This window comes from Neolamprologus multifasciatus, chromosome 12, assembly GCF_963576455.1.
Source record: "Neolamprologus multifasciatus chromosome 12, fNeoMul1.2, whole genome shotgun sequence".
Taxonomy (NCBI): Eukaryota; Metazoa; Chordata; class Actinopteri; order Cichliformes; family Cichlidae; genus Neolamprologus; species Neolamprologus multifasciatus.
This window is the reverse complement of record NC_140450.1, coordinates 26,583,680-26,611,042: the sequence shown is the minus strand read 5'-3', so window position 1 is coordinate 26,611,042 and position 27,363 is coordinate 26,583,680. Positions and strand designations below refer to the sequence as shown.

General features: G+C 39.6%; 2 protein-coding genes across 8 annotated transcripts in view; both read right to left on the bottom strand.

The window, feature by feature from the left end:
• Window positions 1-1,094: 1,094 nt before the first annotated feature.
• On the bottom strand, window positions 1,095-16,230 carry ulk1a (unc-51 like autophagy activating kinase 1a). Of its 4 annotated transcripts, XM_085180549.1 has the most exons (28): window positions 14,814-16,230; window positions 14,612-14,704; window positions 14,488-14,529; window positions 13,176-13,208; window positions 13,021-13,057; window positions 11,638-11,811; window positions 11,453-11,526; window positions 11,255-11,356; window positions 10,003-10,061; window positions 8,592-8,674; window positions 8,447-8,497; window positions 8,263-8,351; window positions 7,991-8,147; window positions 7,842-7,878; window positions 7,667-7,756; window positions 7,340-7,453; window positions 7,105-7,235; window positions 6,544-6,638; window positions 6,153-6,274; window positions 5,792-5,907; window positions 5,360-5,485; window positions 4,957-4,980; window positions 4,841-4,866; window positions 4,552-4,727; window positions 4,343-4,461; window positions 2,471-2,628; window positions 2,211-2,346; window positions 1,095-2,094 (listed from the first exon to the last, which is right to left on the bottom strand). In XM_085180549.1, the coding sequence occupies exons 1-28, from the start codon at window positions 14,901-14,903 to the stop codon at window positions 2,051-2,053; spliced, it is 2,598 nt and encodes an 865-aa protein (XP_085036675.1). In that variant the 5' UTR covers window positions 14,904-16,230; the 3' UTR covers window positions 1,095-2,050. The 4 variants fall into 4 exon arrangements, with proteins under 4 accessions (XP_085036675.1, XP_085036672.1, XP_085036673.1 ...); XM_085180546.1 differs by having other exon boundaries at window positions 4,841-4,980; XM_085180547.1 differs by having other exon boundaries at window positions 4,841-4,980; window positions 6,153-6,271.
• A 159-nt stretch (window positions 16,231-16,389) lies between these two features.
• Window positions 16,390-27,363, bottom strand: part of adgrd1 (adhesion G protein-coupled receptor D1) — a 33,477-nt gene continuing 22,503 nt past the window's right edge. For all 4 annotated transcript variants that reach the window (XM_085180542.1, XM_085180543.1, XM_085180545.1 and 1 more), the window contains 12 exons: window positions 25,629-25,702; window positions 24,887-25,010; window positions 23,164-23,267; window positions 22,850-22,961; window positions 22,490-22,643; window positions 21,251-21,317; window positions 19,219-19,285; window positions 19,023-19,114; window positions 18,771-18,897; window positions 18,647-18,688; window positions 18,352-18,444; window positions 16,390-18,264 (listed from right to left, as the gene is read on the bottom strand). In XM_085180542.1, the coding sequence (XP_085036668.1) occupies window positions 18,169-18,264; window positions 18,352-18,444; window positions 18,647-18,688; window positions 18,771-18,897; window positions 19,023-19,114; window positions 19,219-19,285; window positions 21,251-21,317; window positions 22,490-22,643; window positions 22,850-22,961; window positions 23,164-23,267; window positions 24,887-25,010; window positions 25,629-25,702 (1,152 nt within the window). In that variant the 3' untranslated portion in view covers window positions 16,390-18,168. The remainder of the gene's footprint in view (window positions 18,265-18,351; window positions 18,445-18,646; window positions 18,689-18,770; window positions 18,898-19,022; window positions 19,115-19,218; window positions 19,286-21,250; window positions 21,318-22,489; window positions 22,644-22,849; window positions 22,962-23,163; window positions 23,268-24,886; window positions 25,011-25,628; window positions 25,703-27,363) is intronic.

Genomic DNA, 27,363 nt, shown 5'->3' with positions numbered 1-27,363 from the left:
TCCGAGGAAGCAAAAATATGACGTAATCTAAAATGGTGGGTTGCATGAGCGATTGTGATTCTAGATGAAAATGCGGTTGATAAAATCATTATAAGGTTGCTTGATTTTTACAAGCAAGCACTGACAGCTTGGTGTTTAAATATAACTCCTACAAAGGTACTGAATATTAAAGATGATAATGGAATTCTGACTTTGAGCTGTTTAATCTTTCATCTTTTTCTTTTTATCATACAGGTAATTTCTTTATAAATTCAAAATATATATTAAACCAAAATAATATACTGCAGTTTTGATGCTATACCAGGAAAAAATTCCCTATAATGTTACAAAACTGATGTTCCTCATCTAAGCTTTAATTCTGAAGATTTTTATGACCGCTTTATATCGGTAGCCCTGAATATTTAAATAATAATATAAGAAGAAGAACAATGCTCTAATAAGAATATTGGCAATTTAATTTTGTTACTATCTGTCTCCAAAGATTTATTTAGTGATACACAGTGAGAGAAAGCACTGAAAACTTGTGATAAATACTGAATCAAAAACAAGTTTAAGGAAACCACTGCATAGGATCTACCCAGTGAAACAAGAACTGAGAACATTCAAACTGTATTCGTAGTATAAATGTGACTACTGTGGACTGGAAAATAAAAGCATGTCTCATCTCCTTTTCCATACATAGAAGCAATGTTGTTTGATGTAATATTTTACAAGTCAAGACAATAAGACCTAGGTTTGTTGAATGCATATAATATGCAACGTAAATGATATCCTGGCATTATAAAATGCAATTACGTTTGTTGAATACTTTGGGGGTTTTTTCTCTTTACTCTAGTGTGTCCTCTGTGCATGTTTGCTCATTATAACAATAAATCTTGGCGGGTAAATAAATAAATAAATAAAGCCTGGTCGATTCATACATTCACAGCTTATTAGTTAACAAGAATATTATGTAGTAAAATTGTATACTTTAAGCTAAATCCTGATTATAAAGAAACTATAATTACTTATGGATTTGAATTAAACAGAAGCTTTAATAAACGTCAACATTTGAGTAAGAACACTGAAATTGATTTCTACTGCAAACTGTCAGCAACTTTATAATAAATATTTATTTTGATCAAACACCATATAACAACTTATCTTGGCAACATTTGACAGGCAGTCTTAAAACAATACAAAAGGCATTTGGTAAACAGACTTCAAACAATTAGTTAAAATCACCTAGTGCCATGCACGGTTTGCACATGGATTGAAAGCAAACATACATCTCTAAATTCAAAATCAGCAAATCTCCAAATGTATAACACACACAAGAAAAAAACAAACAAATATGCATAGATACACACAGAAAAAAAAGTCACTTGAAGTACCTCATAGCTGAGTACATCACCCACCCAAGGGAGGGATTTTTGGATCATGTGTAAAACTAAAATCTCATTCAAATGTCAAAGAATACTTATTGCACTCCACACTATATGGCCATAAGACTGGCAGTCGTAAGGCAGTTATTGTGTATCAGGTTAGAACATACTTTCAATACATTCATATTCACTCTTCTGTTATAATGCAAAGACAGAAAAAAACAGGCACAGGTTTACAAGTATTGCTACACATTGGCAATATTTGGTCATCTCATTCAAACTCTTCAGAGTCCCGCAGGCTGGTGATTATTCACCAGACACATAACTCAAATGTTTCGAACACAGAAAACCACAAAGTAATCTTTGCTTCAAGTATAAAACACTTGCAATCATTTCTTAATTTAGCTCATCATTCTATGTGCAAAACACCAAAACACACTAACACGTACGGTTTGTAACAAAACAAATACTGAAAATGATTTACCTGATCATAGCTTTTAAACATTCATAACCCAACCTGTTTTTCAAGAACTTCCAGCCTTTTTTAACCTTTACTGTGCATTTATCTTTCAATTACAGATTGGGTGAAGAAATGAGAGGAGCAGTTGCTCCAGTGGTCGTTTCCCTTAGGAGAGATCAAAGTGCAGACAGTGATGGCAGATGGATGAGGCAAGATAATGCAGTTGCTATTGATGCAGAGTTGAGAGCCGCCGCTCAATGCATTGCTTACCTAAAGAGATAAGGGAACAACTCAGTGACCACATGACAAATGCATGAATACAATGACTAATGTTAGCATTTAAAATTTCTCGTTAATGGGTTGTGTGTCACAGAGCTTCTACGTACATTTTTCTATGCCGTCAATGTCCTCTTGCTCTGTGAGGGTTCGGGACAGACCCTCCATGAGCACAAGGGCTTTATGGTAGCGCTGCACTGATGTGGTGCCATGGTGGAACATCTCATCTAAAGCAGCAGACTTTACCTGAATGGAGGGGGAAAAAAGACACATGCATATATTTAAAGAGCTAAGATTACGATTGATAGCATATACAGGACAGAGTCCATCTTGGAGTGAATATCAATATCCTCCTGTGAAATGAGCTGACCATGTGCACAGTGTGGTTGTAGATGAGCTTCTCTGCTGTGAGTGCATTGAAGTTGTCCATAAGTTTCTGCTTGTTAAGCAAGAAGGTCTGCAGCTGATCGCTGAGGGAGCGACAGTAGGTCACACAGTTCTTGTACAATTCATTCAGCTTCCTGATTACTGCAAAAAAAAAAACAAACAAACAAAAAAAACCTAATTAATACAGGAAAATGTTTACTTTCATTAACTGTTAATAAATACACACAGATACACACAATATTTCTGCCTAAGTGGTTGTGCTCCTACAACAGGAGTTTCAAGAATGACTTCAGTTTCTTATAATGTCTTCCTGACTGACAGATTTTGGTGCACTTTGCGGCCAACGTGCATTCTTGCATCTCAGTTTTAGTCACTGTTTCCATTCTCCTTTTAGCTTGTATGTATGTGTGGCAGCAGTAAATACAGAGACCCGTGAGAGCAGAGAAAATGATAGTGAGGCAGGAATATTCAGTCAGGTTTACTTTTTTAGTGGTAGCCACAAATATAGAGCATCCTGAGTAAACACCATAGACGATATAAAAGATGGATGTAGCCTCCATGACGTCGCCCACTATTTTGTGAAATCGAATTTTAAAGGGTCAGAATGGGCGTTTTCAATGTCACATGTTGGTTTTTGTTACTGGATGTGACAAATGAGGGATGGATCTGAGTCATAGGCCAGTATCTTCTCTACATACCCTGCATAACAATCATTCCTGAAACTTAGAACGATAAAAATTCACAAAATGGACTTAACGTTTTACTCGGGACGACCCATGAGAAGTGACTCTGGGTATAAACTCACGATTAAAGTGTTTACAGATGTCAGGGAAGAAGGCAATTTGCTTGCCGATGTCTATAGGAGCGGAAGCCCTTTTGAAATCATAGGGATTGCCCCCTGGTGGCCTTAAAGAGCATGCCAGTGTAAGGCTTTACTTTTCAGACTTAAAGATAAGTCCATCTTACATACTCTTTATGGTAATCACCTAAGTTTGCACAGTCTGCAAGCAGAGAACTGGTTTTAACTGTGTAACAAAGACAGTCACAGTCTGGAGCTTTGAACCAAATATGTAAAATAATGTTGAAACACTTGTGGGGATAGGTTAATTGGAAAAATCCAAATTGCCATTAGGTGTGAATGTGCGAATGAATGTGAGTGCGAATGGTTGTCTGTCCCTGTGTGTTGGCCCTGCGACAGACTGGCGACCTGTCCAGGGTGTACCCCGCCTCTCGCCCTATGACAGCTGGGATAGGCTCCAGCGCCCCCCGCGACCCTGAAAAGGATAAGCGGAAGCGAATGGATGGATGGATGGAATGTTGAAACACTTTGACCTACATGGTCATGTGATTTGAATTATTAAATTAAATTGGGCGATCGTGGCTCAAGACTTGGGAGTTCGCCTTGTAATCGGAAGGTTGCCGGTTCAACCCCCGGCTTGGACAGTCTCGGTCGTTGTGTCCTTGGGCAAGACACTTCACCTGTTGCCTACTGGTGGTGGTCAGAGGGCCCGGTGGCACCAGTGTTCGGCAGCCGCGCCTCTGTCAGTGCGCCCCAGGGCAGCTGTGGCTACATGTAGCTTGCCATCACCAGTGTGTGAATGTGTGCGTGAATGGGTGGATGACTGAATGTGTAAAGCGCTTTGGGGTCCTTAGAGACTAGTAAAGCGTATACAAATACAGGCCATTTTAAATTACGGGAGGTTCTGGATCATAGTTCAAGTTCCTTTTAAATTACCTTAATACAAATACTCGAACAATTCAAGCTATTCTATTGGTAGCACAATTTCTGAAGAAATTCACACTATGAACGTTTACCTTTACCTTACAAATCTACAGAAGGGAATGTTGGTCTCACCTTGTTTGACTGTAGCAGATGGAAACAGCTCGCCTTTCTTGACATTTTCTTTAGCGCTGCGCAGAGCTGATGACAGAAACTCTTCAGCCTTCATGTACAGCACCAATTGCTCTGCATAGCTGGAACATTACATAGAAGTTTTAAGATTTTCTTTTTTTATTAAACAAAGAGAGCTACTCCACGTGTGGAGAAACTGTAATGCCTCTTACCTCCATTCTCTACTTAGAAGGCTGATCTGATCAGCGACCAAGCTCTGATCCAGGAAGGAAGCGTCGGGACTGCTGATGGGCTCGAGCCCTGGGTCCTTAGAGGAAGCCAGTTCCATGACACACTGGACGAAAGCCAAAGTGAACTGCAAGTCAGTCAGAGCATCTGTGTGAGCCTCCTGTGAAAAGAACACATAAAATATTCTCAATGTGGAAACCTTTCATGTGGAACCCGCAAATGTACATTAATGACAATCCTGGAGTATTCACCACTATCAGCATTTGACTGTACCTCCATTAATGTGTCTTCAGGGAGCTCTGGAGGATGAAAAATCAGGCCGCTGCGTGGAATAACATTCATTGTTTCAGTGTCACTGTGCCTACGGTTTCTTCGTTGAAGATGCCAACCTGAGTTTAAGTAGCTGGGAGCATCTATATTTAAAAACAAAAGGCAAAGTTAGCTTAACCACATACAGCTGATACATAATTCATGAATATGTAAATGGATTTAACTGATAACACGTTTTAGCTTTTAAAAAAAAGATGGAAAATATAAACACTTAACAAATGGAAAATGACCTGAAATTTTGGTTTTCCTTGGTTAATCACAACAATTTTCCTTTAAAGTTAAGAGTCTCAGTGATGTCCAAACTCAAAAAGCAGCACATTATAATCAGATTAAGCGGTTATATCGTAAGCATGCTGAAATTAAGAGACTTATTTAAACCTTCCTATAAGCAAAACTAAAATGACGGTTCAAAATAAAAGCCCTCAGTAGAAAGTTTGTAGTGAGGGAAGTCAGGACACCTACCTGAGAACGTCCTCATTAACATGGTATCAGGAGGTGAGTTTCCACTGGATGGAGAGCCCATAGAGAAAATCACAGGAACTGGGCTGTCTGAGCACTGGAAAACTCCATGACAGCCAGCAGGGGGTGCTGTAGGAACAAGTAAGACGAGTCAGATGGCTGCTACCCCATTGGTAAGGTAGCCTAGATGAACTGAAGTAATGTAATGCAGTGGTCATGGTGACTAAATTAGATACTTCACAAAGGGCTCTTTGTGCCTACTGCATGTACCAAACATGTGTCACCTTCCCCTACATGTGCGGTGATTTTGTAAAACCTTCTTCTGCATCACTTTAAGTCAGTGGTTTTATGAATGGACACGTTCGTACAGAAAACAGACGCTGTCCCTTTAGAAGTCATTTGACTGGTTTTACTTTTAGCACGTTGCACTGATACCTGTTATCTCCATGCTTTTCTCCTTGCTGAGGCTCTCGTCTTTCCCTTCTTCAAAGAGCGGAGCTCCGAGGGCCGCCTTCAGTAGCATGTCAGATAACCTTCCTGTGCTCACTGATCTGCACATGTAATATATCCACAGACACCCTTGTGAGCATTTAATAATTAATCAACCAGCATATGTTTGACTGTGTGTTATCTCTTAGTAGCAGACTCCCATAATCTTAATTAGACTTGTGATATTAGCTTGTAATTTTCCAGAATGCTAAAATATTGTCAAAAATTTATAATGATTTAACCATTTATTTATTTATTTATTTCAACCATTTATAACAACAGTGTGGAAGTATTACACTGCTCATACCTTTTAAAAGGGCCCTTTTTAATTGCTGCTTTACGGCTGAGGTTGGCCTGGGAAGTGGGGTCAAGGGATTGCAGGTTTGGGACTGTCCTGGTTCTGTTTGGCATTCTTGGCTGAACCTGCTGCTGAAAAGGAAATTGAACTGTTGAAACATCTTTCCCTCTGTGCCCATTTATATCTTCTATTATCCGCTGACACCATAGGAAGTGTAAAAATTTGCTGTTTTAAAGAGATGTGGAAGGAAATCCCCCCAGTTTTTGCAGTGTGTGCATTGCAAAACAATTTCTAATGTCACAGACAGAATGGCAGAGTAGAGTGGATGACTTAATATTAACTGTAAAATGTTTATTAATATTAAGTCAACACTGTGTCTGTATGGCATGTTGAAGCTGACCTTGGGCCTGTCCTGCATGTCAGGAGAAGCAGCGAGGAGCCCAGTTCTTGTGCTGAGTGGGAGAGTCTGCTCTGACGTCTTTGGGCTTGTTCCCACTGGAGAACAGAACATTATACATATAAAACCACTGTTTTAAAGAGCACATGATATTTGTAAACGCATTTGTTGACTGTAGGAATTTAGAATAAAAAACACAGATGAGTGAGAGCAAAAGGAGCTGACAGTTTACCTCAAAACAAATTTAAAAATCCACAAAAAAAATGTTTGTGTGAGATGGTGAAATTGAGAGTGTGTGTATTGCTGTTGGAAGGTTACAGTGGAATAGGTCTGCTTAACAAAAGCTCCTTTCAGACATTAAAAAAAGGCCACATAAATATCGGTCTCTGATAATAATTAACTATTTTTTAACTTCTAACAATCTTCTTTTGTGTGCATTTCCAATGTCCAGTCAACTGTGTATATGAAAGTTGACTGGGATCAATTTAAAAATTATGTATTTGTGTATGACACATACAGATGAATGCCTTCATAGGTAATACAGAAGCCAACTGATCTAATTACCTGGCGGGGAAGACTGTTTAGGTTGGCTCCCTCCAGAGTTGAAGGTAAAGACTGGACTGGGAGATCCACATTCTTCATACTGTGGTGGGCTTTCACTGCTGCTGGGACTGCTGGGACAGTATAACATGACCCTGAATGAGATGAGACATTGTTAGACAAAGGAAACAGAGAACGCATAAGAGTAAGACTCTGAGGTGGGGTTGGTGCACAAGGTGCATAAGATGGATGGACATGCCTGGTGGAGCCATGAGAGCCGACACACTGCATACGCTGGTAGTTTTGGATCTGAGTTGGGACGGGAATGGGCACAGACGGGCTGAAGTTACTGCCAAGTGTTTCAGCTGGCTTGCTGCGTGGTTAAAAGAGGAAACATAGAAGAGTGGGCAGCTGATTTTATAAAGCAGTTATAAACAGCAGTGGAACAAACATGTTCTATATACCGTGAATATAAATACTGTTTGATCTAGCTTCACGTTCAATTTAAATATCCATATCGGACCTCTTTTATTTTCCACCAGCTGAACTCTAAAATTGGCTTTCTGACAGTCTGGCTTTCTCTTACCTAACAGGCTTGGGGGGAGAGTGCAGCATAGGAGAGCGTGGGGGTGTCTTTCCAGTGAGTCCAGCACCCCTTTCGGCCAGTGGTGAGCTCCTATACAAACACATTTAAAAATTACATAAAAGAATAAAATTTAACTGAACCCATACAGTGTTCAGGCCATGAAGGGAACACTCACCCACGGTCTTTAAGGGAACTTTCGCATATATGCTCACCTGTAAAGCAGCACAACAGGAGCAGTCAGTCTTTTTGTGCTAATGTCAAAAAAAATAATGCACTAAAACATCCTGATAAATCTGATGTGCTCCTGATGCTCAGAGGTCTTACTGGGAAACTGGGCAGGCACCAAGACATAATCTTCTGTGAGAGATTGGATATATCTACCATCTTGATTAGTTGTTTCTTTCTGCAGGAAGCCAGGCTTGTCCTGCACAGGGGTGTAAGGCAGCTTGGGCTGAGGTTGGTGCAGCTCTCCATCGGAATGCTGACAGAGTGAAGATAAAACACAGATGTAACGAAAACTAATATTAATTATGGAATTCACAGTATGACCAATTGGTTTCAGGTCACTTCACTTCATGAGAAAACTTTGTGCATACTTGAGGCGAGGCCAGCTGAGATGTGGAGGAGCTGCTAGAGGAGCTGCCGGAGCCAGAACTGGGGTAGGAGTGCACGGGGACTGATGAGCCTGTGACAAAAAATAGAGTAAAGCACTTGTGTTACGACCTCAGCTATAACGGCGTCGCTGATACTAAGCTGTCCTCACAACAACGCGACACTTACATTTCTTTGTTGATGAGCTTGTTTCCAAAAAGGGATGGTTAAAAAATTCCTCTGAAAAAAAAGGAAAGAGATAAAGACATGAACAAAATACTTTGAATTCAATTATTAAATTATGTTTTTTACTAATAAAAAGGGGCAGACTTACCAAAGCTGATCCGATCTTTATGATTCCTCTGTAGAAGCCCCAACAGCAGGTGTTTTAGGTTATCAGAGGTCTCCTTTGGGATGCTGGCAAAATACAACAGCTTTCTATTAAAACTTGCATGTGTAAGAACACAGCTAATAATACAAATCCCAGGAGAACAAATTGTTAAAGGTTATCACTATTCAATCATTCTAATCATTTTAATTACAAAATAAGATGTAGGGAGAGGAGAAAGTATGGGACGATTATTCTGTAGCTTTTTACAGCCCAGTGTATTATAGCCTTTATTTAGATCATGCTAATATTTGACTTCATGTTCAAGTTTGTTCACTGAGTTATTTTGTGGATATTTATGGCTTTAAAAAACAGACTGCTTCAGACGTTCCATACTGTGAACTCTAAAATATGAAATCTTAATCTAATGTACGGCTTCAGTACAAGACCTTGAGGTGTCATGACACTCCAGGCAGTCAGCCATAGTGTATGTGTTTATGTAAGTGCTGACCTACAGTATGTGGGTAGTATGGAAAGCAATAGCCATACAGACCAGTAGCTGGCACTTCAGGGCAGGTTATATATAGAGCCAAAGGAAAACAACAAACTATTCCCTCACACACACACACACACACACAGGCAGAGCCTTTCTCATCTCCCGGCTTAATCACTGAAAAAGATAAGCATGGCTCCAAGCCACACACAGGCTGGCAAAGTACACCATGAAAGCAGTGGGCAAACAATCCATAAATCCCTCTGAACACTTTCCAAGTCCAAATTCTGAACATCAGAGAAGCTGCGTTCAAAACGACTGCAAATAGCCACGAGGCCTAGCTGCAAAGGCCTCTGTATGCACTGATAACAAAGCCGAGGCAGAATTGTTTATAGAGAATTAAATCCTTCACAAGAAGAAGGATTTCTCTATATTTCCACACTCTTGTTTGGGTGAAACTCTAAAATATGAATTGTGTGAGAGTTGCTGATGGAAAATGTTGTCGATGATCGTTCCCGTCAGGTGTCCGGATGGGTTTCTTCCACAACAGCACTATTCTTAGAAGTGTTGTGCGACTTATTTACTCAGAGCTAATTATATATGTGTGTGCATGTGTCCAAATATACATCAAACATCATTCACGGAGACAGAAATGTGTTTTTATAGACAAACATTATTAGCATCCAGGGTAGATTTCTTAGTAATGCCAGTTTATGTCGCCTTTCTACCGTCTTCCTCTGTTTGTTATGCATGTTGCTTTGTTCCAGGCTCATCTTTAAATGTTTTCAACTCAGTCTTTTTTCCATTTGGGGAAACATTTAAGTTTTGTGATGTTTTGCATTGCTGCTAGAAATATATACCTGCAGGGTAATGTCTAAAAATGTTCGGGGCTGGAGTGCTTGGGTGAAAGCTGTTCGTACTCACTTGGGGAACAGGTTCCTGTTACTTTCATAGAAGAGACGAAGCTCATGTGGTGTGCTGGCCTGTATACAAAAGACACAGAGACAAGAGTAAGACTTGGAGATGACCACCCACAGACTATAACAATGCAAATGAATGAGTCTGGACTTTACAAACAAGCATTTGAATAACCGATCTTCTGGCCTAAAGCTTTACAAATGTAAATTTTGATCTCTCTCCACTGCTTTTTTCTCTTCTCCATCCCCTCACCCCATAACCCAAGCCTAGGTCTGCTGGAGGTCTCTTGACATCATAAAGGAGTTCTTTCTTCCCACTGTCACCACGCAGTTGCTAATAAAGGATTGTCTGATTGTTGTGGTTTTTCTTTCTAATACTGTGCGGTCTTTGTCTTATAAATTAAAGCACCTTCAGGTGACTGTTGTCGTTATTTGTCACTATATAAAAGCATTTGAACTGAATGAACTGTTGTGTAATGGTCCATATAGCCCAAGCATAAACACAATCAGGTTTCCAGAAAGGCAAAAGTGTAATGAATACTTGCCAGCTAAACCAAGTAAACATCAATCTCAGAGACAACAGCAGCGCCTCACCTTTTGCTAACCTTTGGACTTTTCACTGACCTGCCAGGCAGAAATAAAAGGCAACCTTCCCTCTCATTGCCAGAGGAAATAAACTGCAATATAAATAACCTCAAGAGACGTAACGGACAAAAGGGCCAAACACAATGTTTTTCTGTCTACACGGGGACAGAAGGGGCAACTTTAGCACAAAATACACAACCAACGAGGAGGTAAAACTATTGGCATGTGTCTATATATGTGTGAATCACAGCTGAGGCAGCTTGCAAATAACAGTGCAACAGTGGCATCTGAGCAGACACGTGAAGAGGGGAAAGTAATAGCTGGGGTTGTGAAACAGCATTTAATCTGGGTTCACAGAAATGGCTCACAGTAATTTCCAGCTGCCTCTCTCATCATCCCAAGGCTCATTTCTAACAAGACGCTCCAACGTTTTCCAGCTAACAACACAGAAGATGTGGAAAAGTATCACCCAGCAGGCAGTGTCACGAATCATGTTTTTCCATTTTTAATGTTATGAACAAGATGCATCATGTTACACTTTGACATCAGTTAGTTTGTCCTTTGTGTGAACTGAGGCAAAACAATTTCATGACTGCTTGTGATTATGCAAGGGACCTTAGCAAGTCTTTGTTAGTATTGGTTCACATGTTTGTTTGTTTTAAAGTGCTACTCACATAAAATGGTGCTTTTCCAGTCAGAGACTGGTACACGATGGTACCGATGCTCCACAGATCAGCCTTGGCATTATAGTTCCTGGACATGATGACCTCGGGAGCCTGTGGCCGGAAAAAAAAACCCAAAACAGCTTAGAGGCACGGTTCCATCACACCTGCTTGGCACAGGATACCAGAGTGAGCTACTTTAATGCTTACCATATACATGGGAGAGCCACACAGCGTGGCTGCCATGGTGTTTGTCTGGAGATGACGCGCAAACCCAAAGTCAGCTGGAGGGTGAGAGAAACAGGTGACAGTGTTTTCCTTTTAAATCTATATGAACACATTTTTATTTATTTTACATTTAGACCATCTACTGCAATGCTGGTGTAAGTCATTACCTAACTTAAAGGTGGTATTGATGGAACTGGACCTGCGCCCCTCTGGATGGCAGAGCAAAATGTTCTGGGGTTTGAGGTCTCTGTGGACGATGCCTTTGCTATGTAGGACCTTCATGGCCCGTGATATCTGCTGCAGGAATACATGGATGGTGTCTTCACTCAGAGTGCCTTTAGCTGTCGATTCAGAAAGAGAAAAAGAAAGTCAGCCTGATTATTTATTTATTATTATTATTATTTATTGATTATTTATTATACTGGATAAAAAGAAAATGCATTAGCTTACTTATGTGAGACTTTTTTTTTTTTTTAAAAAGCTCAAAATATGAAAATACACTAGGAAAGCAAAGCCAAGATAGAAATAGAAATGCTGCAGCTACCAGCTGATATCTGGAGGAATATCTGACATGTACATACTGTAAGGACTGCGATATAAATATATACTTTGTTTGCTATCACATGTTCACCGTAACTTATTTATGGTGTAAAGTGTCAGCGTCAATGCTGCTATGCCTCACGGAGGAAGATTTTATTCATAATGCCTCAATTAGAAATTAAAGTCAAGGCTGTCTGACACACTAGCACCCCCCACAAATTCCACCACCACCACCTACTGCTGCACCAAACACCCCCTCCCTCCCAGTGCATCAGCACCCCATAGCCGTCTTGTTTTCCACCAGAGGACAGAGCATAAGGGAGTGACAGATGGGTGAGGTCATGTGGGAGCAGCAAGAACATTGCCAAATGTGCACGAGTGCTGCGCTGCAAATAGCTGTATGTGTCTCCTTGGCAGAGACGCAGAATTGGCAGCTCTAGCCTTTAAGGACCGCTGGCAGTGGGGCCGTATTAGACCGACACTCCACACCAGCGGGGCAAGGCTAGCCCCAGGAAAAATTAACTCCATGTGTCATCATTATTTGAAACACGGCTTGAAACTTGAGGTAGGAGAATTTCCAAGTGAGAGAAGTTTTATTTAATGTTGTACTGTAAAAAAAGAAAAGCAAAAAGGTGGGGGTTTATTTTTAGGCTGCTCATTTTGCTCTGTTTTTTCACGCTGTAGGCAAACACTGGAGAGAAACTTTAGGTCAACAGGTTTTTATCTAGGTTAAGTACTTGGTAGTATTCATGATAATTCACAGAATGAACTTTAAACCTGACTTCTTAGGTCGCACTGCCCTGTTAGAATCCTATTAGTCCCTCAAAACACTACAAAAAAGCAGAGCTAAGCCCCTTAAAAGCCAGACCAGTACGACATGTTAACAAGCACCCCAATGCAATGAAAAGATAAGGTGTGAATGTCCTGTTTTTCTTTTGTGCTTTTGCAAAAACTGTGCAGCACAGATTCTGAGTTCCAGTGTTAAGCCATTTGTTTTGCAGCAAACTTACAATGAAGGTACTCTGCCAGGTCACCTCCATTGCAATACTGAAAAGACAAGAAAGACAAGCGTCAGCTCGGCTGACAATGCTGCCCAAGTAGAGGATGAGATTTGCATTTTCCCATGAAAACAAGACCAACCATTAGCATTTCAAACACAACTCACCTCCATAACAAGATACACGCATCTCCCAGTCTCCTGTTAATACAAGCAGATAATATTGAAATCATTCACAATGAAGCTACATGCAGTATTATTAAGCACTGGCTACATGATAGCTAAAAAAAACAGAGCTGAAGTTTGAGTCAGTAAAGTCACAAATATTTAAACTGCTTAAATACAACACTGGCATTGTAAACATTGGATTAGAAGTTCAGGCTATTCAGTGTTGCAATAGCCACAACGAGTTACATCAGCTGATTTGTAAGACTCTTTTGGCCCATCAGCAGCAGCTTCTAGAAACTCATCTTTGATGCAGGGAAACCCGATCCCATCAATACCACTGAAAAAGCTAACGAGGTAATATGAAGTGGAGCGAGAGATGTTCAGCGACCCAGGTTCATTTGACTGTAATGGAAAGTAACAAGTGGGAAATCAAGTTGCGTCTTGCTTTTATTACACCAGGTAAAAGCCGATGAGCTCTTTGTATGCCGTACTGAAACCTTAGAACTGTTTACCACTCGCACTTGCACTATTGCATAAAATACCTCAAGGCTATTATGGTGCAATGAGGTTTTCAGTTTTAAAACCTCATTGCACTACAGGAAAAATACAGGATTAAAACGATTAAAATATATATATATGTAACCACCATTACCAACAACAACCACAGAGAAGAGCCATAATAAAGCTAGTGGTGGTGTAATGTGTCTGGCTATAACAGATACCAGAGGGTTTAGATTGCACAGATACCAGGTAAATTACACACATTAATGCCTGCATAAGCTTCTGCCATCACCCCTGAAATCTCCCCGTGTAACCTGCAGTCATTTTTCTTGTGTGTGGGTGTTTCTCAGGTTGTGTGTTTTATAAGCCATTGTCTCACTGGCTGCAGTCTGCCATCTGTCAGAAATAGATCACCTCACCCATGTCTGCCTGCCTGGCTATCAGAGTGTCAGTAAGTTGAGAAGAGGAAAGCGCACACTCGGGTAAATTAATGTTCTCTGCTAGAGTCATCTGCTAAGCTAAAAGCCTTTTAGGTTCTAGCAGTTAGCCCGAGAAGCAAATCCAAAATTTAGCGCTATACATCACAAGTAAACATCAATCACGCGGTTACTTTTATGCATTTTATATAATAATTTATTTGTGATGGAGGAACCTTAAAACTTTCAGATCAAGCTCTGGCCTTGGCTGTGTAACTGGTTGCCAGTGTTTCAGCAACATTTGCATCATGTGGCAGCAAAGTCAACAGTACAGCATGTCTGTGTGTTTTGTTGTGCATGTGCTGTGAAGATGAGGATGGGGGGAGCAACCTTACCTGATAGTCAAGTAGTCCAACAATGTTCTCATGTTTCAGTTCCTAGCAGAGGTGTGGGGGAAAAACATATTTGTCAAAGGTATTCTTGGAGACATGCCACAGCACCATCTTAAAAAATACATACCTTTAATATTTTGATTTCTTTGGCAAGCAAACACTGAAACTTGCCAAGGTTTTTCTTGTTTATGCACTTCACGGCAACTTCCCAATCATGTTTCTTGGAAGGTAAACAAAGGGAGTACATAAGCACAACAACAACAACAACACAACCTATTCATCTCCAGAGATCCACATAAATCAAAATTAACATCAGATATGAAAGTTACCTCTTTATGTCTGCCTTTGAACACAACTGCAAATGCGCCATGACCAATCAGGTCTTTCCTGCTGAACTCAAACTTCCCAATAGACTCCATGGATATTACAAAAACAAATGTGTTAAAATATCCGACAATGTTTAAGTGGTTGCTTTTCCAAATGAAACAAACGCGCGGTCCCACGGCAGTTTTCTCCTGCTAGCAAATCCCATACCACTGATGAAAAACACCGTCATGGCACGAAGCAGGCTTTGTGTTCATAGCACATGTCGATAAAAAACATAAAAAAGTTTCGACAAGCACAAAAAGTTGAAATAACCTCGTCGTAAACAGTATGTAAACAAAATATTAGCAGCACACTGTGCTTATTTAACGAGGTTAACTAGTCCATGTCGCTTTGCTAGAACCGGTAAAAGTTCAAATGACCGCTCGTCAACACAGTTAATGTCCACACGACTATGTTTAAACTTTGTTGTATTCCTCCTCACCTTTCTACCCATCTACCCAGGGGTTATTCATGTCTTTTGGTGAACATGCGCAAACAGGCAGGCAGCTGTTTCATGGTGTCGCCTTCAGGGACAACTCGTAAACTCGTCCACTTCGCATTGGTAGCTTGTTTCAGGGTTTGGGGCTACTGTATTATCTTAAATTTTAAAAGTTTGGTATTACATACTTTTTACTTACTGGCGAAAACGTCTGGGAAAATAACTTTTAAAAACTCACGCAGATACTTAAGCATTAAAAACGTAGAAATTAGGTTGAATAATAACATGTCAACTTAACTCTGAGAAACTTTATATTTTAAATGGAAGAAACAAGCTTCAACACAGTTCTTCATTACTTGCTGTATTTTTAATTACAGAAAATAAAAATCAAATACTAATGTTACGCTGTGGAGGACTACTAGAGTAGAGATATGAATAGCATTCTGGAAGAATAAAATCCACTGCTTTTAACCTCACTTAGTGAGATAAACTCAATCTTTCCTCCCCCAACTAATATGCATTCATTATCACAAAGGCTCTTGGCCTCCCGTGATTAAACCCAACCCCACGGCCCAATGCCCACAGGGGGTTAAGCTCTTTAAGCTCTGTAATTAGCAGTTCAGTTGTTAACAAAGGGTAAAAGATCATCACGCATTTAAATGAAGAGTTTCTCTGAAAATATTTTCTCTATGGCCACACAAAGCAATAGCAAAAAAACAACAACCAATTTCTTGAATTTAAACAGGATTTGGTCATAGCAAGGTTCAGTGTTAGTTCAGTGAAATTTAAATCAACATGTATCTTTATCTGAACTTAAAATAAGGTTTCAGCAATGTGATTTAATCAAATCAAGTATGTATCTTCAGTCACTGTTTAATACATTTAAAAAAGCAATAGTGTTTAGCAGTTTTTCTTGTAGCTTTTGTGAAATGCAGTTTTTGTCTGACAGAAAATCATTCTTCAAAATCATTCTTGCCAAAAATGGATTTCATAACAATGTAAATAACAGGTGCGCACACTTGTATCCACCAAAACTGTCCCATAAGTCATATAAATATGTTTTTATAATGCTGAAAATCATTTATTTAAGTACACACTGATTTCTTATACTAAAAGGTTTTTAATAAAGATAACCGAAAGCTCAAACCATAGTACCGTAAGACAACAAACATCAAAGATCACAAACATGCTTGGGAGTACTGAAATATTTCATTTTAAATCTGTGACTTTAAATAATGTCATCTCCCCTAATTCTCACAGTATAGTAAGAAAAAAAAGCAATTACCTTATCCAGTCCCTCTGTTATAGAAGAAATAGCAACAGACGAGGCTAAACACGAAATCAAAACTTCACAGAACGGTGTTCGATACACAACTAGTCTTCATTATTCCATGAAAAGAATAATATATGGCAGCTTACTAAGATGTGAGGTACTGCAACTGTGCCAGTCAATTCATTTTATTCACTTTAAACAGAAACAAACAGACAAATTTAACATAAGAACATACTGATTGTTGAGCTGTGACACTTTGCAGAAGACAAGATAAAGATAAATTCAGATTCACAAAATAAATAAATACGTTATAAGATTCTAATCCACTTTTACATCATCCATGGTTATTATGCCGTTATTGTGTTGTGCCATCACCAGAACTGAATTAAAGCTGTGTTTATCATGTGAATATAAAAAAGGTTTCACCCAGATAAAATTTACAATGTGTCCCTTATGATGATGAATTCTGTTGCCTGTTGGTCAAACCACTTTGTCATAGTTTTTAAAACATAAATATAACACTAAGTTAAAGGAAAACAGAAACTTTCCTTGGTCTTTTTCTATCCAATGGCATGGTTTTGTTTTTTACTCAGCTATATCTTGAAAATACTTAACCCATTACTGCGTTTCATTGGATGCAATTGCACTGCTTGGGCTATGATAAGCATGTCCCTGTGATTCAAATAAACAGGTTGACATTTTGGAAGATAAGCTCGTTTGCTTTCTTGCCAAGAGTTACATAAAAAGATTAGACACCACCGCTCTTGAGTCTGCAGCTAAACAGCAGCAAAGTAGTTTGGCAGAGCACAGATTCGTCAAAAAGACAGATACCGCTAATCTGGCACATGACTGTAAAGCTACAGCTTGTTATTTTTACATCTGTTTTTGTACATATTTAACAAATGAGCCTCATTAGTCGTGTCTGGTAGGTGAATTTCGTCTCCTTTGTTCTAGCTTCTCATTTTTGTGCTAAGCTATGCTAGCTAGTAGGTGGAGCTAACTTTGTGGAGTTGTGGAAAAAATAAGTACAACCAACAGAGATTCTGAAATTTTTGAAAACGACATTTGATGCCCAGAGATAAAGTTAATATTTTCAATTATTTCTTTCTTTCTTGTCATAAAAAATATTAATAAATGTTACTCTTTGAGTGCGAACAGTAAGTACACCCTTGGCATCAAAAATAACTTCCTTTTTTCATTCTACATATGTACTAAACATACATAAAAGCTGTGTCATCTAACCCTAGCTCCCCTATCTACAGTACAGTATGCAGGTAGACAAGCTGACATGCTACACTACAGAGTTTCATCATCAGGCCTCGAGCTACGCTCATGGATCTTTCTAATAACTTCACAGATCCTTCTTTCTCCTTCTGCTTTTCTTTTTGGGAACGCTGCATGTTATTTTGAGTGGATAGTAAGGCACAGTCCTAAGAATCTGTTTGTCTTTAAAGATGAAGCTATCGCGTAGCTACAAAACACCTCTTTTGGTGACATTTTTAACTTAAGCAGACCACTGTCCAATTCATTACATAATAACGTGGGAGGACACTCTGGGGGCTTCAGACTGCTCTCCCACCACAGGCAGAAATAGTGATGTGGGGTTCTACACGGCAGAGAGGTCAATGCGGTTGGCTGAGTTGGTGCTCTTGTCCCATGTGTTCATCTTGGTGGGAGTTACACCCTCCTTGTGTCCATTCATCTATAAAACAACAAAAACAGAGAGAAAGTCAGACTCAAGCAGCCATTTTTGCTTTATCTGTCCTTTTTTTCCATGATCAGGACTCACTATGTCAGAGTTGAAGGGCTTCACATTAATGTTTCGGATGGAGCTGCTGGTAAGAGACCAGACCTTGGTTTTGTGTTTGAAAGCAGCTCTGACCTACAATAAGAAGTAAATCCATCACAAACACTGAGAAATATGAGGCAAAGTATGCTGTGCATTCATCACAAGTTAGAAGTTGTTACAGCAGAGAACTTTGTCCCCCTTCTTGCTATTTAGACTAAATATCTAATATCATATACATAATATGAAATTCTAGTTGTTTATGTGTGGGGAAGTGAAAACATATTCAGCATTATACCTCAGAGTTGAGAAGACAGTGAAATAAGAAGACAAAGAACCCCTAAAGGAGAGAAAAGAATTTATAAATAGTTTTAGAAATAGCGTTAAAAAATCTAAAATTGATTATATTGTAAAGAACCTACTTGTAATGAGTTGAAAACTGCAAATATATAAAGGAATGGCAAAGACTGTGTGTTGACCACGAGAACACCAAAGATCCAGGAAATGCCAAGTATAGGCAGAAGCACAGCTACTGCCTTTATGGTCAGCCTGGAGACAATCCAAGAGATAACATGGTTATGTTATGAATTTTTATTCAAATATCAGCATTTGATAATAATACAAGAATTAGCCTGATTATGTAAAAAAATAAAATAAACAAAAAAAAACCTCACTTGACTGCATTGGCGTCTCCATGAACCTTGTAATTCTCTCCGCTGATTCGAGATATGATCCTGGTCACGGATATCAGAATGCCAATGTTTACCTGAAACAAAGCCGTGTTTGAACAGAATACAGACTTTTTGTAAATTAGGTGGCAAATTGTGACTCGTGTAAAACAACAAAAGGAAACTTTTGCAAATTTCTCACCACAATCACAAAAAGAGCCGGTGCCACAAATGCCCAGATGGCTCCGTTCTGCAGTGACAGCCAGCAGCTGAAATAAACAGATGAGACAGTGTTCAAAAAGATAGAAGACAAAAACAAGATTATCCAATGGAAGAAATGCTGAAAGGCTTTTACTGACGATTATTTGATAATCACACTCCAACCCCAAAAGATTTTTAGTCAGTGTTTATGTAGTCTATGCATGTATAACTGTATAACAATGTTTTCTAGTAGATCCAGGATGACGACAAATACCACAACAAGAAACCAACACTACTGTATATCCAGTGTTGGGGAGTAACGGAATACATGTACCGCCGTTACGTATTTAAAATACAAAATATGAGTAACTGTATTCCGTTACAGTTACAGTTTAAAAAGGTGGTATTTAGAATACAGTTACTTTGTTGAAATAAATGGATTACACGGCGGTACTTTCCTGTTTCATATTGTGGCGGGTCAGGACTGTTTGGGTTTTGTTTGACAGCTACGTTCTGTTGTTCCAGGTGGCAGCGTTACGGTTGCCATGGTTACAGGGTGACGCTCTCTCTGTGCGTGTTTCCTGGGTGAGAGAGTGCCTTTTTGTTGTTGTTGTGCTAAGCTAATAGGCAGAATGCTACAGGCATAGCTCTAAAGAATGTAGCATCATAGGCAGTGTAGTCCGTGCTGCAGGGAGAATGGACTGCCATACCTGTTATGTGTCTGTGAGCGAGGGAGGGAGAAAAAGGCGAGTGGAAAAGTACGAGAAAAAACGGGAGCTGGAAGCATGTAAATATAATAATAACCACTGCAGCCAAGAAGAGTGCCTGACGAGCCCAGTTGTAAGTATGCTATTAAGACTCGACTGTACACCGTGTTCGTGTTTTCCTCCGAAACAATAAGTTCCGTTGGAGCAGCCTTTCAACGCCTCTCTCTGTCTCTCACAAGCAAAGTTGACCCAGAGAACAAAGTAAAGCTATTTTTTGGCTACGAGCCCGACACGGAATCCGCCGTATTAGTCAGAGGTTTACTACGGTTCGGAGCCGCGGACCTTCAGTAACAGTAATAAATCACAGCAATAGTGCATTCAGTAGTTGTAAACAGCATGATAATATATTAAGTAATCCAAAGTATTCAGAATACGTTACTCTCATTGAGTAACGTAACGGAATACGTTACAGAATACATTTTGGGGCATGTATTCTGTATTCTGTAATCTGTAATGGAATACATTTTAAAAGTAACCTTCCCAACACTGTGTATATCATATAAAAAGAGAGCAGCTATTTATACACATAACATGTAGGCCAAAATGTATCTGTAATATGACTTTAGAGCCACTTTGCTCTAAATAAGTAAACAACTCATGGTCTCTCACAGTAATCCTTACTAAAGAGGAATCCACAGTTCACAAGTAAAAAGTTGGCTCTATTTTAACATGCCCATGATGCTTTTTGTTCTTTTCTTTTTTTTGCCATCCACAATGTCTCAAAATTTCACATTTGGTATATCAGAATTTTGATGACCAACTTGCAATAATTTTGAATTGAAAATTTTGATATTTTTTCTTTCTTTTATACCGTTCTCTGTGACTTGCTGTTCAATTATACAAAAAACCCCAAAAATGTGTTAAACTTTATCTGACCTTAATATAAAGTTTCAACAATGTGATTCAATCAAATTAAGTAAGTATTTTAGTGTAGTAGGCCTTTTAACATGCACTGGAATTTCTCTGTTTTTGGAATGTTTTTCATGGAAAAGCCAGCTGAAAACTTCAGTATTCTCCGCCCACAGTAAATTATGCATCCGAGCTGAGGATACCTCCTTCATTTAGACTTTGGATTGTTTTCCCTCAGAACAAAAAGGAAATAACGTTGCAATGCAAACATGGAGCAACACACTGGTAACCAAATGCTTTTAAATAACAATTTCTGTTTGCAATTTCTTGCACACAGGTGATGTCACTATTATGCAACTGCAAAGAGCCTTAATGGAATAAAGTACATTTCCCCAAAGATTTCTTTTTTATACTTACTTATCAACTTTTCCATAACTGTCAAGTGCTGATGTCATGGACACGACACAGATCAAGAACGGAGAACCTGGTCCAAAAAAACAAACAAACACATATTCATTAATAGCAGCACCATAGACACCTATTTCCTCCATACACTCCTCAAATGGGGGTTGCGTACAGTACCTACACATAGAATAGCATGGCAGCTTTATTATAGTATGCTGTATATTTTAGTTTGTGGTAATTATAGTATATAAAACACATATCTGTTACAGTTTACATGTTCTCATTGTACCTTACTGTACATTATGTTAGATAAATGCCATAGAAATGCCTACAAATACAAATGTTTTGTTTTAAATCCAAGGGTGATTGCTCGCAGAGTTTTTTTCCCTTCCCATTTCCTTTCTTTGCCTTGTTGTCAAAGCTCCACAGGATAAACTTCATTGCAAATACTTTGGAACTGTGCACCGTTCAGGACCCGGGCCTGTATAAACTCCCTGTAGAGGTTTTTATTTCTCCGCGGTGCTGCTAATTGCTTGTTTCCTTGAAAACAAGTCCTTAGATTTCACTGCTTTGATCTCTTGGCCTCTGAGGTCCAAAGGTTTTGAGGACACTATGCTGGGAGGAATTTTTTACTTAGAGTGAGGAAATGAAGGATAAAGTAGTTGAAAGCCTTTATCACAGCGTAACAGAGAAATAATTTTATTATAAAAGCATGTATTTACTTTCTTTTGATAACAACTGTACTTGAAGCTGACAGGGAAGAAGTCTCAAGTGAGTAATGTGCAGTAAAAAAAAACACAAAATGAAAAAAATACTCTAGCCAGAAGAAAGGAAGTAATTAAAAAAGCCGATGTTTTTCCACAAATGGGTTCAACATGTAAGAGAGGCGTTCCCCAGCAGACAGAGATGGGACACGTATGTTCCAGATTTGTTTTATCTGTCCATCACACTTGAGCTCACAAAGATGATGAGACCTAAAAGATAGACTGGAATGTAGTGAGCCTTAAAGTTGATTTATTCAACACTGCTACAGCTGCTTTTATTATATTTGACAAAGAAAGATCAATTTTAAGGAAATCATCTTTAGATGAGGTCGCCCAGGGTAGAGGCAGGGCTTTGGATCAGATTTGTGACAATAAAATAAGATGATGTAAGGACAGAAATGAGGAAAATATTACTGAATAGTTATCTTTTTAAAATACATATTTTCCAAAAAAAGAAAAAAAAAAGTAAGAAGCAAGACAGACCCACCCCAGCCAATGCCATAGTAGTAGAAGTGTTTGCTGTCTTCAGAGCCGAACACCTTGATCACCATACTGTACAGGTGAAGGCCCTCCACCAGCATCCAGGCAAATGCACTCAGAAAGAAGAAGTGTAGCAGGACAGCCATAACCTTACATGGCAGCTGGGAAAAGATCAAAACTGTCTCTTTTAATGTGTATTTTTTTTATAAACCCTTAATTTTTACACTGCTTTCTGTACTTCTCATTATTTTCAACATGATGTATTTCTATCATCGTCGTAGTAATAGCTGTAAAACCATTAAAACCACTGCCACTCCTGTCATCATTATGCTGCAATCATCAAGCAGTCACTCTGCCGTGTACGTACCGTGCCAGGGTCAAAGCGAGCGCTGATCAGCAGTAAGATCTCTGCCACCAGGATGGCGAAGGAGAGGTTGGCGTGGATGTGGTAGCGCTGGTTACGGATGGTACTCACTGACCTGAAAAGAAGCAAAAGGAAAAATACTTAACTACAGTATAACTTCATAGACTACTATGGTAATATAAAAGGCTTTGTTGTATTTAAACATTCCAGATTCTGACATCCGACTCATCACACTATGGCCACATATGAAGGAGAAAAAAAAGGTAATTCCACTGAGTTCTTGTAAATTTACTTACTGTTTAAAAAGTAATACTTACGATAAGACTGCAAAGGTGACCAGAGTGATGGCAAGGCAGAAGATGGAAATAGAGCAGCCAACGTAACCGATGGTTGATAGTGCCACCTTGTGGCCAGTAGAAATCTGTGGAGAGAGGCATTGTCAGCATTAGATCTGACAACACAGTACATGGAGTGTTGGTACATGTGCCATCCCACATACATCCAAATCTAGTGCATCCTTTTTCAACAAAGGGAGTCTCTAGAGTTTATTACTGTGAACACAAGACTAACAAACACCATTAGTACTTCCACAAGTGGGCACAATATCATAGCCTTAAAAAGTTATTTATAACCTCTCATGTCAAATAGGATAGCACAGATGTTGCAATTAAAATGATTCTTGATCACAAAACTATCACAAGTTTTTGAGGTAATGTCCTCTTACAGCCATTGCAAAAGATTAAACACAGATTTTTATATTTTGAGCAAAAGCAAAAATGTTTATAATCGGCGCAGTGTGCGTCCAGCCCAGTGTGTTGATGTTGTTTTGGATTTCAGGCTATTTTGAGTGTTTGGGTTTAATTTTCCATTAACTGTCTACTCATGTGCCTTGTCATTACAAGAGTAGAGGAGTCTCAGCCATCCAGAACTGGGATACGTGAGATGTTCCCTTGCAACTGAGGGATGAGGCAGCCCACTAATTAGAGACTTGCTAAGGGAAAGCATAGCATCAAATAGACTCGCGTGCCATAAATACAGCACTGGCGCACTTAAGCTGCAATAAGAAGTCTGCTTTTTCTATTTTAAGAAGCCATTGTGGATGCTAACCATACTCCCATGGGTTTGTATTCTTGGATGCAATAGAGTTAGATAAGAGGAAAAAAATCACGCACAGGTTTTGTGCTTTTAAGTGCTTCACGTGCAGATGATGTAAACGTGAAAAAGCCCATAACTTTGAGGAATGCTCCACTGACCCATTCAGTGACCTAAAACAACCACACAAATCATGGTTGCACAAAGCTCTTCTCTATCAAACCACCAGTGAAACTAGTGGTTTGATAGAGAAGTAAAGAAGGCACTGGTAAACCACTGCTTCCTGTTTACTTACTCTTCTACAAGCTAACCAGCGTATTTTGTGTCTTGGTGAGAGGGCTACACTTTTAAACACGGCTGAACTGAAGGAACGCCATCCAACTGATTTGTTGGATGGCGTAATATAGTGGCTACATCCTTTCACTCACTCACGCTGCGCATTCACTTGTAAAGTTGCTTGCAGAGTGCACCGACCAAGTTCCCTGGCCCAGGTGTCTGCCACTGGCTCTGTCTGCACTTGAATATTATATTTTACAGAGATTCCATTTTCACTTCTCAGTCTTCCATTAAACTGTAATAATTTAAAATGATTTTAATTTTTTTTTTTTATTGTTTTCTTAAAATATACATCTTCCTTTGTTGTTGCAGGAGTCTGATAGTATGTAAAACACTACTACTTGCAGTTATTCCACCAAAAATCTGTTTGCAAACCACCACTGAACAAGAAAAATAGAAGAATGAGTTACTGGCTACCAGGCGCCGTGCTGATAAAAGTCTGGAGTCTGGTGAGATTAGAAGCTTCAGTACAAATAGGAGAAACATACAAAGCTGACGACTACAAACATAAAACTGTGTTGAACTCCTTCAAAACAACAAAATGAAAAATGAGATCTGTTGCAAATGCTGCCTAATATTCAGACTTTTGAAGAGCAGCCAGAACATTCATACCTTTAAGGGCACAACTTGCATGAGGATGGCGAAGTTGGTAAGGTGGTTGCACAAACACACGGAGTACGTCATGTTTCCATGTGCGCGCACGCAGCCTTTGTTGGACCATACTCCCTCTTTAGAACTGAAATGAATAACAATTAGGTGCTGTTAGCAGAGGAAATGTATCTAATGCAAGATCAAACATGAAAAACTAGAACAAACAGCATACAGAGAAACAGACGGGGCACTTTTTTACTGGAACGCTGCTGAGAGGGTGCACTCAGTATAATCCAATATCCCCCCACAGAGATTAAGTTGACTTTATTAGTGCAATCTGACAGGGCGACCCAATTATTCACATTTTTCTTAAGCTTCAGGGCAAAGTGGAGTAGGAGAAGGATGTGTTTGAATGCAACGTATTGGACTCCCTATTTTTAAAAATGAGTTAAGCTTACCAAAAAGTGTTTTGGCTCCGCATATCAGAGCTTCAGCTTTTTTTTTCTTTGTTTTACATTGAGGGCTGTGGCTCAAGAAGCCGAAACAGCGACACGTGTAAAATTGGATGTTTCTGATTTGAAAGAGTAAAAGAAAAAAAAAAAACCCCACCACCTTCTTCCAATCACCAGTGATTTCTTATGATTTAAAGACTCGAGAAAGAAATGCATGCAACGAGTGAACAATCAAGATAAAAATCCCTTTGGCGCTGGATCTGAATGGATAATTCAGAAGTTCTGTGTCGAAATCATGAACACAGACCCACCTGTAGTCCAAGAAGGCACAGTAGAGGAAGACTTTATTGCTCTGATTCTGTACTTGGTCCTGTTGCTCTTTAGTCTGAAAATAAAAAAGTCAAAAAGGCAGAGAGTAAGAGAAGTGTGTGAGATGAGGACGTGCTCGCTTGTGGACTGTTTGTGTGTATAAACTAGAATATTTTAGACAGCAGTCAGCATCATTATTTCTTACAGGCTGCTTGACTTTTCGATCTTTCTACCTCTGTGTTCAATGCACACATTAAGCAATATTAAAGTAACAATAAATTCTTCATTGCTGCTTAAATGACCAGCGTAAAACATGAGCTAAGGAGATCTGAGATCATTCGCTGGGAAAGACAAAGTGCAGATCGTCACTCGGCTAAGGTGATTAGCACGCTGCGCGAAAATCCCTGCTGTCTTCGAGAATCTTATTCGATTATAAATCACTTTTTCCAAGTCATTCCCTTAAAATGAGATTTGGAGTCTCCAGAGACAGTGAGCTAATGGCTACAGTGCAAGACTGCAGTAATTGGGACTTGGCCCTGATTACGGGTCAAACCACTACCCTCCTCAATCTGTCAGCTGAGGAAAACAACACTAAGTGTTGCACACCTCTTCATAGGCACTGTTGCCTTTCCTCTCAGACTCAACAACTATATGATTACATGGAGTGTGTCTGCACTATTTCCTCTTGGAAAAAGTGAGAGTGAGAGTGAAACTGACAGTCAGGCTGTCTAAATGGCCCATAGGCCCCGAGATTCATATTACAAAAGCATAGCACGATACCTAGATGTCATGGCGTGCTCTCATTCTGTCTGTTTCGCAGATTCACCTCCTTACTCATCGTGTATTGCGACCCCCGAGATGGATTTAACAATTAGCTATTTATGTGGCCCATTACAGCAGGCAGGGCAAGAGCCATGAGAGCGCTTAGAAAGTACCCCGTCATCACCAGCAGCTGGCCAGCTTTGGTGATCTGCAAGCAACCCCGTGGATGAATTTACTGGTCTCCTGTGGGCTCTAATATGCTCTTTTTTTCTTGCTGGGTGTAAATGAAAGCAGATGGAAATAAGAAAAACTGCAACTTGCCCACTGGAAGTCCACCACTAAAGGGCCATATCTGCTCTAACTGGGGCTTTGTAGAGCATAGGAAGACTAATTATTCTTATTAACAATACAATGTAAACTCAGCTTCAAACACTAATCATCAAACCCTAATGCGTACCAGACACAAGCTGAAACATACATGAACTAACAGACCATCACACAAACAGTATGAGCGCGCTTCATGGCCATGTTCCTGCTCTAACAACTGTTTTGTGGTGTGTCCAGTTTGCATTTTCCAGCTGATATCTGAGAAGAGATGCAGGACCCCGAAAGTCACTGGTGAGCGCTTAAAATGTACTTGGAGATCTGGTCGAGCTTTGAGAGCACGCTGTTGTTTCCCCAGTGCCCCGGGGCCTCAGCATCTACCAGCCAAGACTGCAGCTGGCGCTCCAAGTCTTTATTAACAACAGAGGGCCAGGAAACACCGCCCTGGAAGTCACTTTGAGCCTTGTAAGGCGAGCAGAACAGGGAGGAATAAGGGAGAGGAAAAACTAGTGACAGAAGAGTGATGCAGAGTGACAGGCTGATAAAGGAGAAGAGCCTGGGAGAGAGAGGCTGATAAATCATAGATAGACAAGATGTTTCTGGTGCCTCTTTGTTACAATGTCCCACTACAGTGTCTGTTGTAGCTGCCTG

What these genes read in the sequence shown, in the direction of transcription:
- ulk1a (XM_085180546.1), bottom strand. Translation starts at nt 14,903, where the DNA reads ATGGAGTCTATTGGGAAGTTTGAGTTCAGCAGGAAAGACCTGATTGGT. An exon ending in AACAGGAACCTGTTCCCCAA is followed by an intron (nt 8,675 to 10,002) that starts GTGAGTACGAAC and finishes GTATTTTGCCAG; the next exon opens with CATCCCAAAGGAGACCTCTG. An exon ending in GAAAAGCATGGAGATAACAG is followed by an intron (nt 5,486 to 5,791) that starts GTATCAGTGCAA and finishes TTGTTCCTACAG; the next exon opens with CACCCCCTGCTGGCTGTCAT.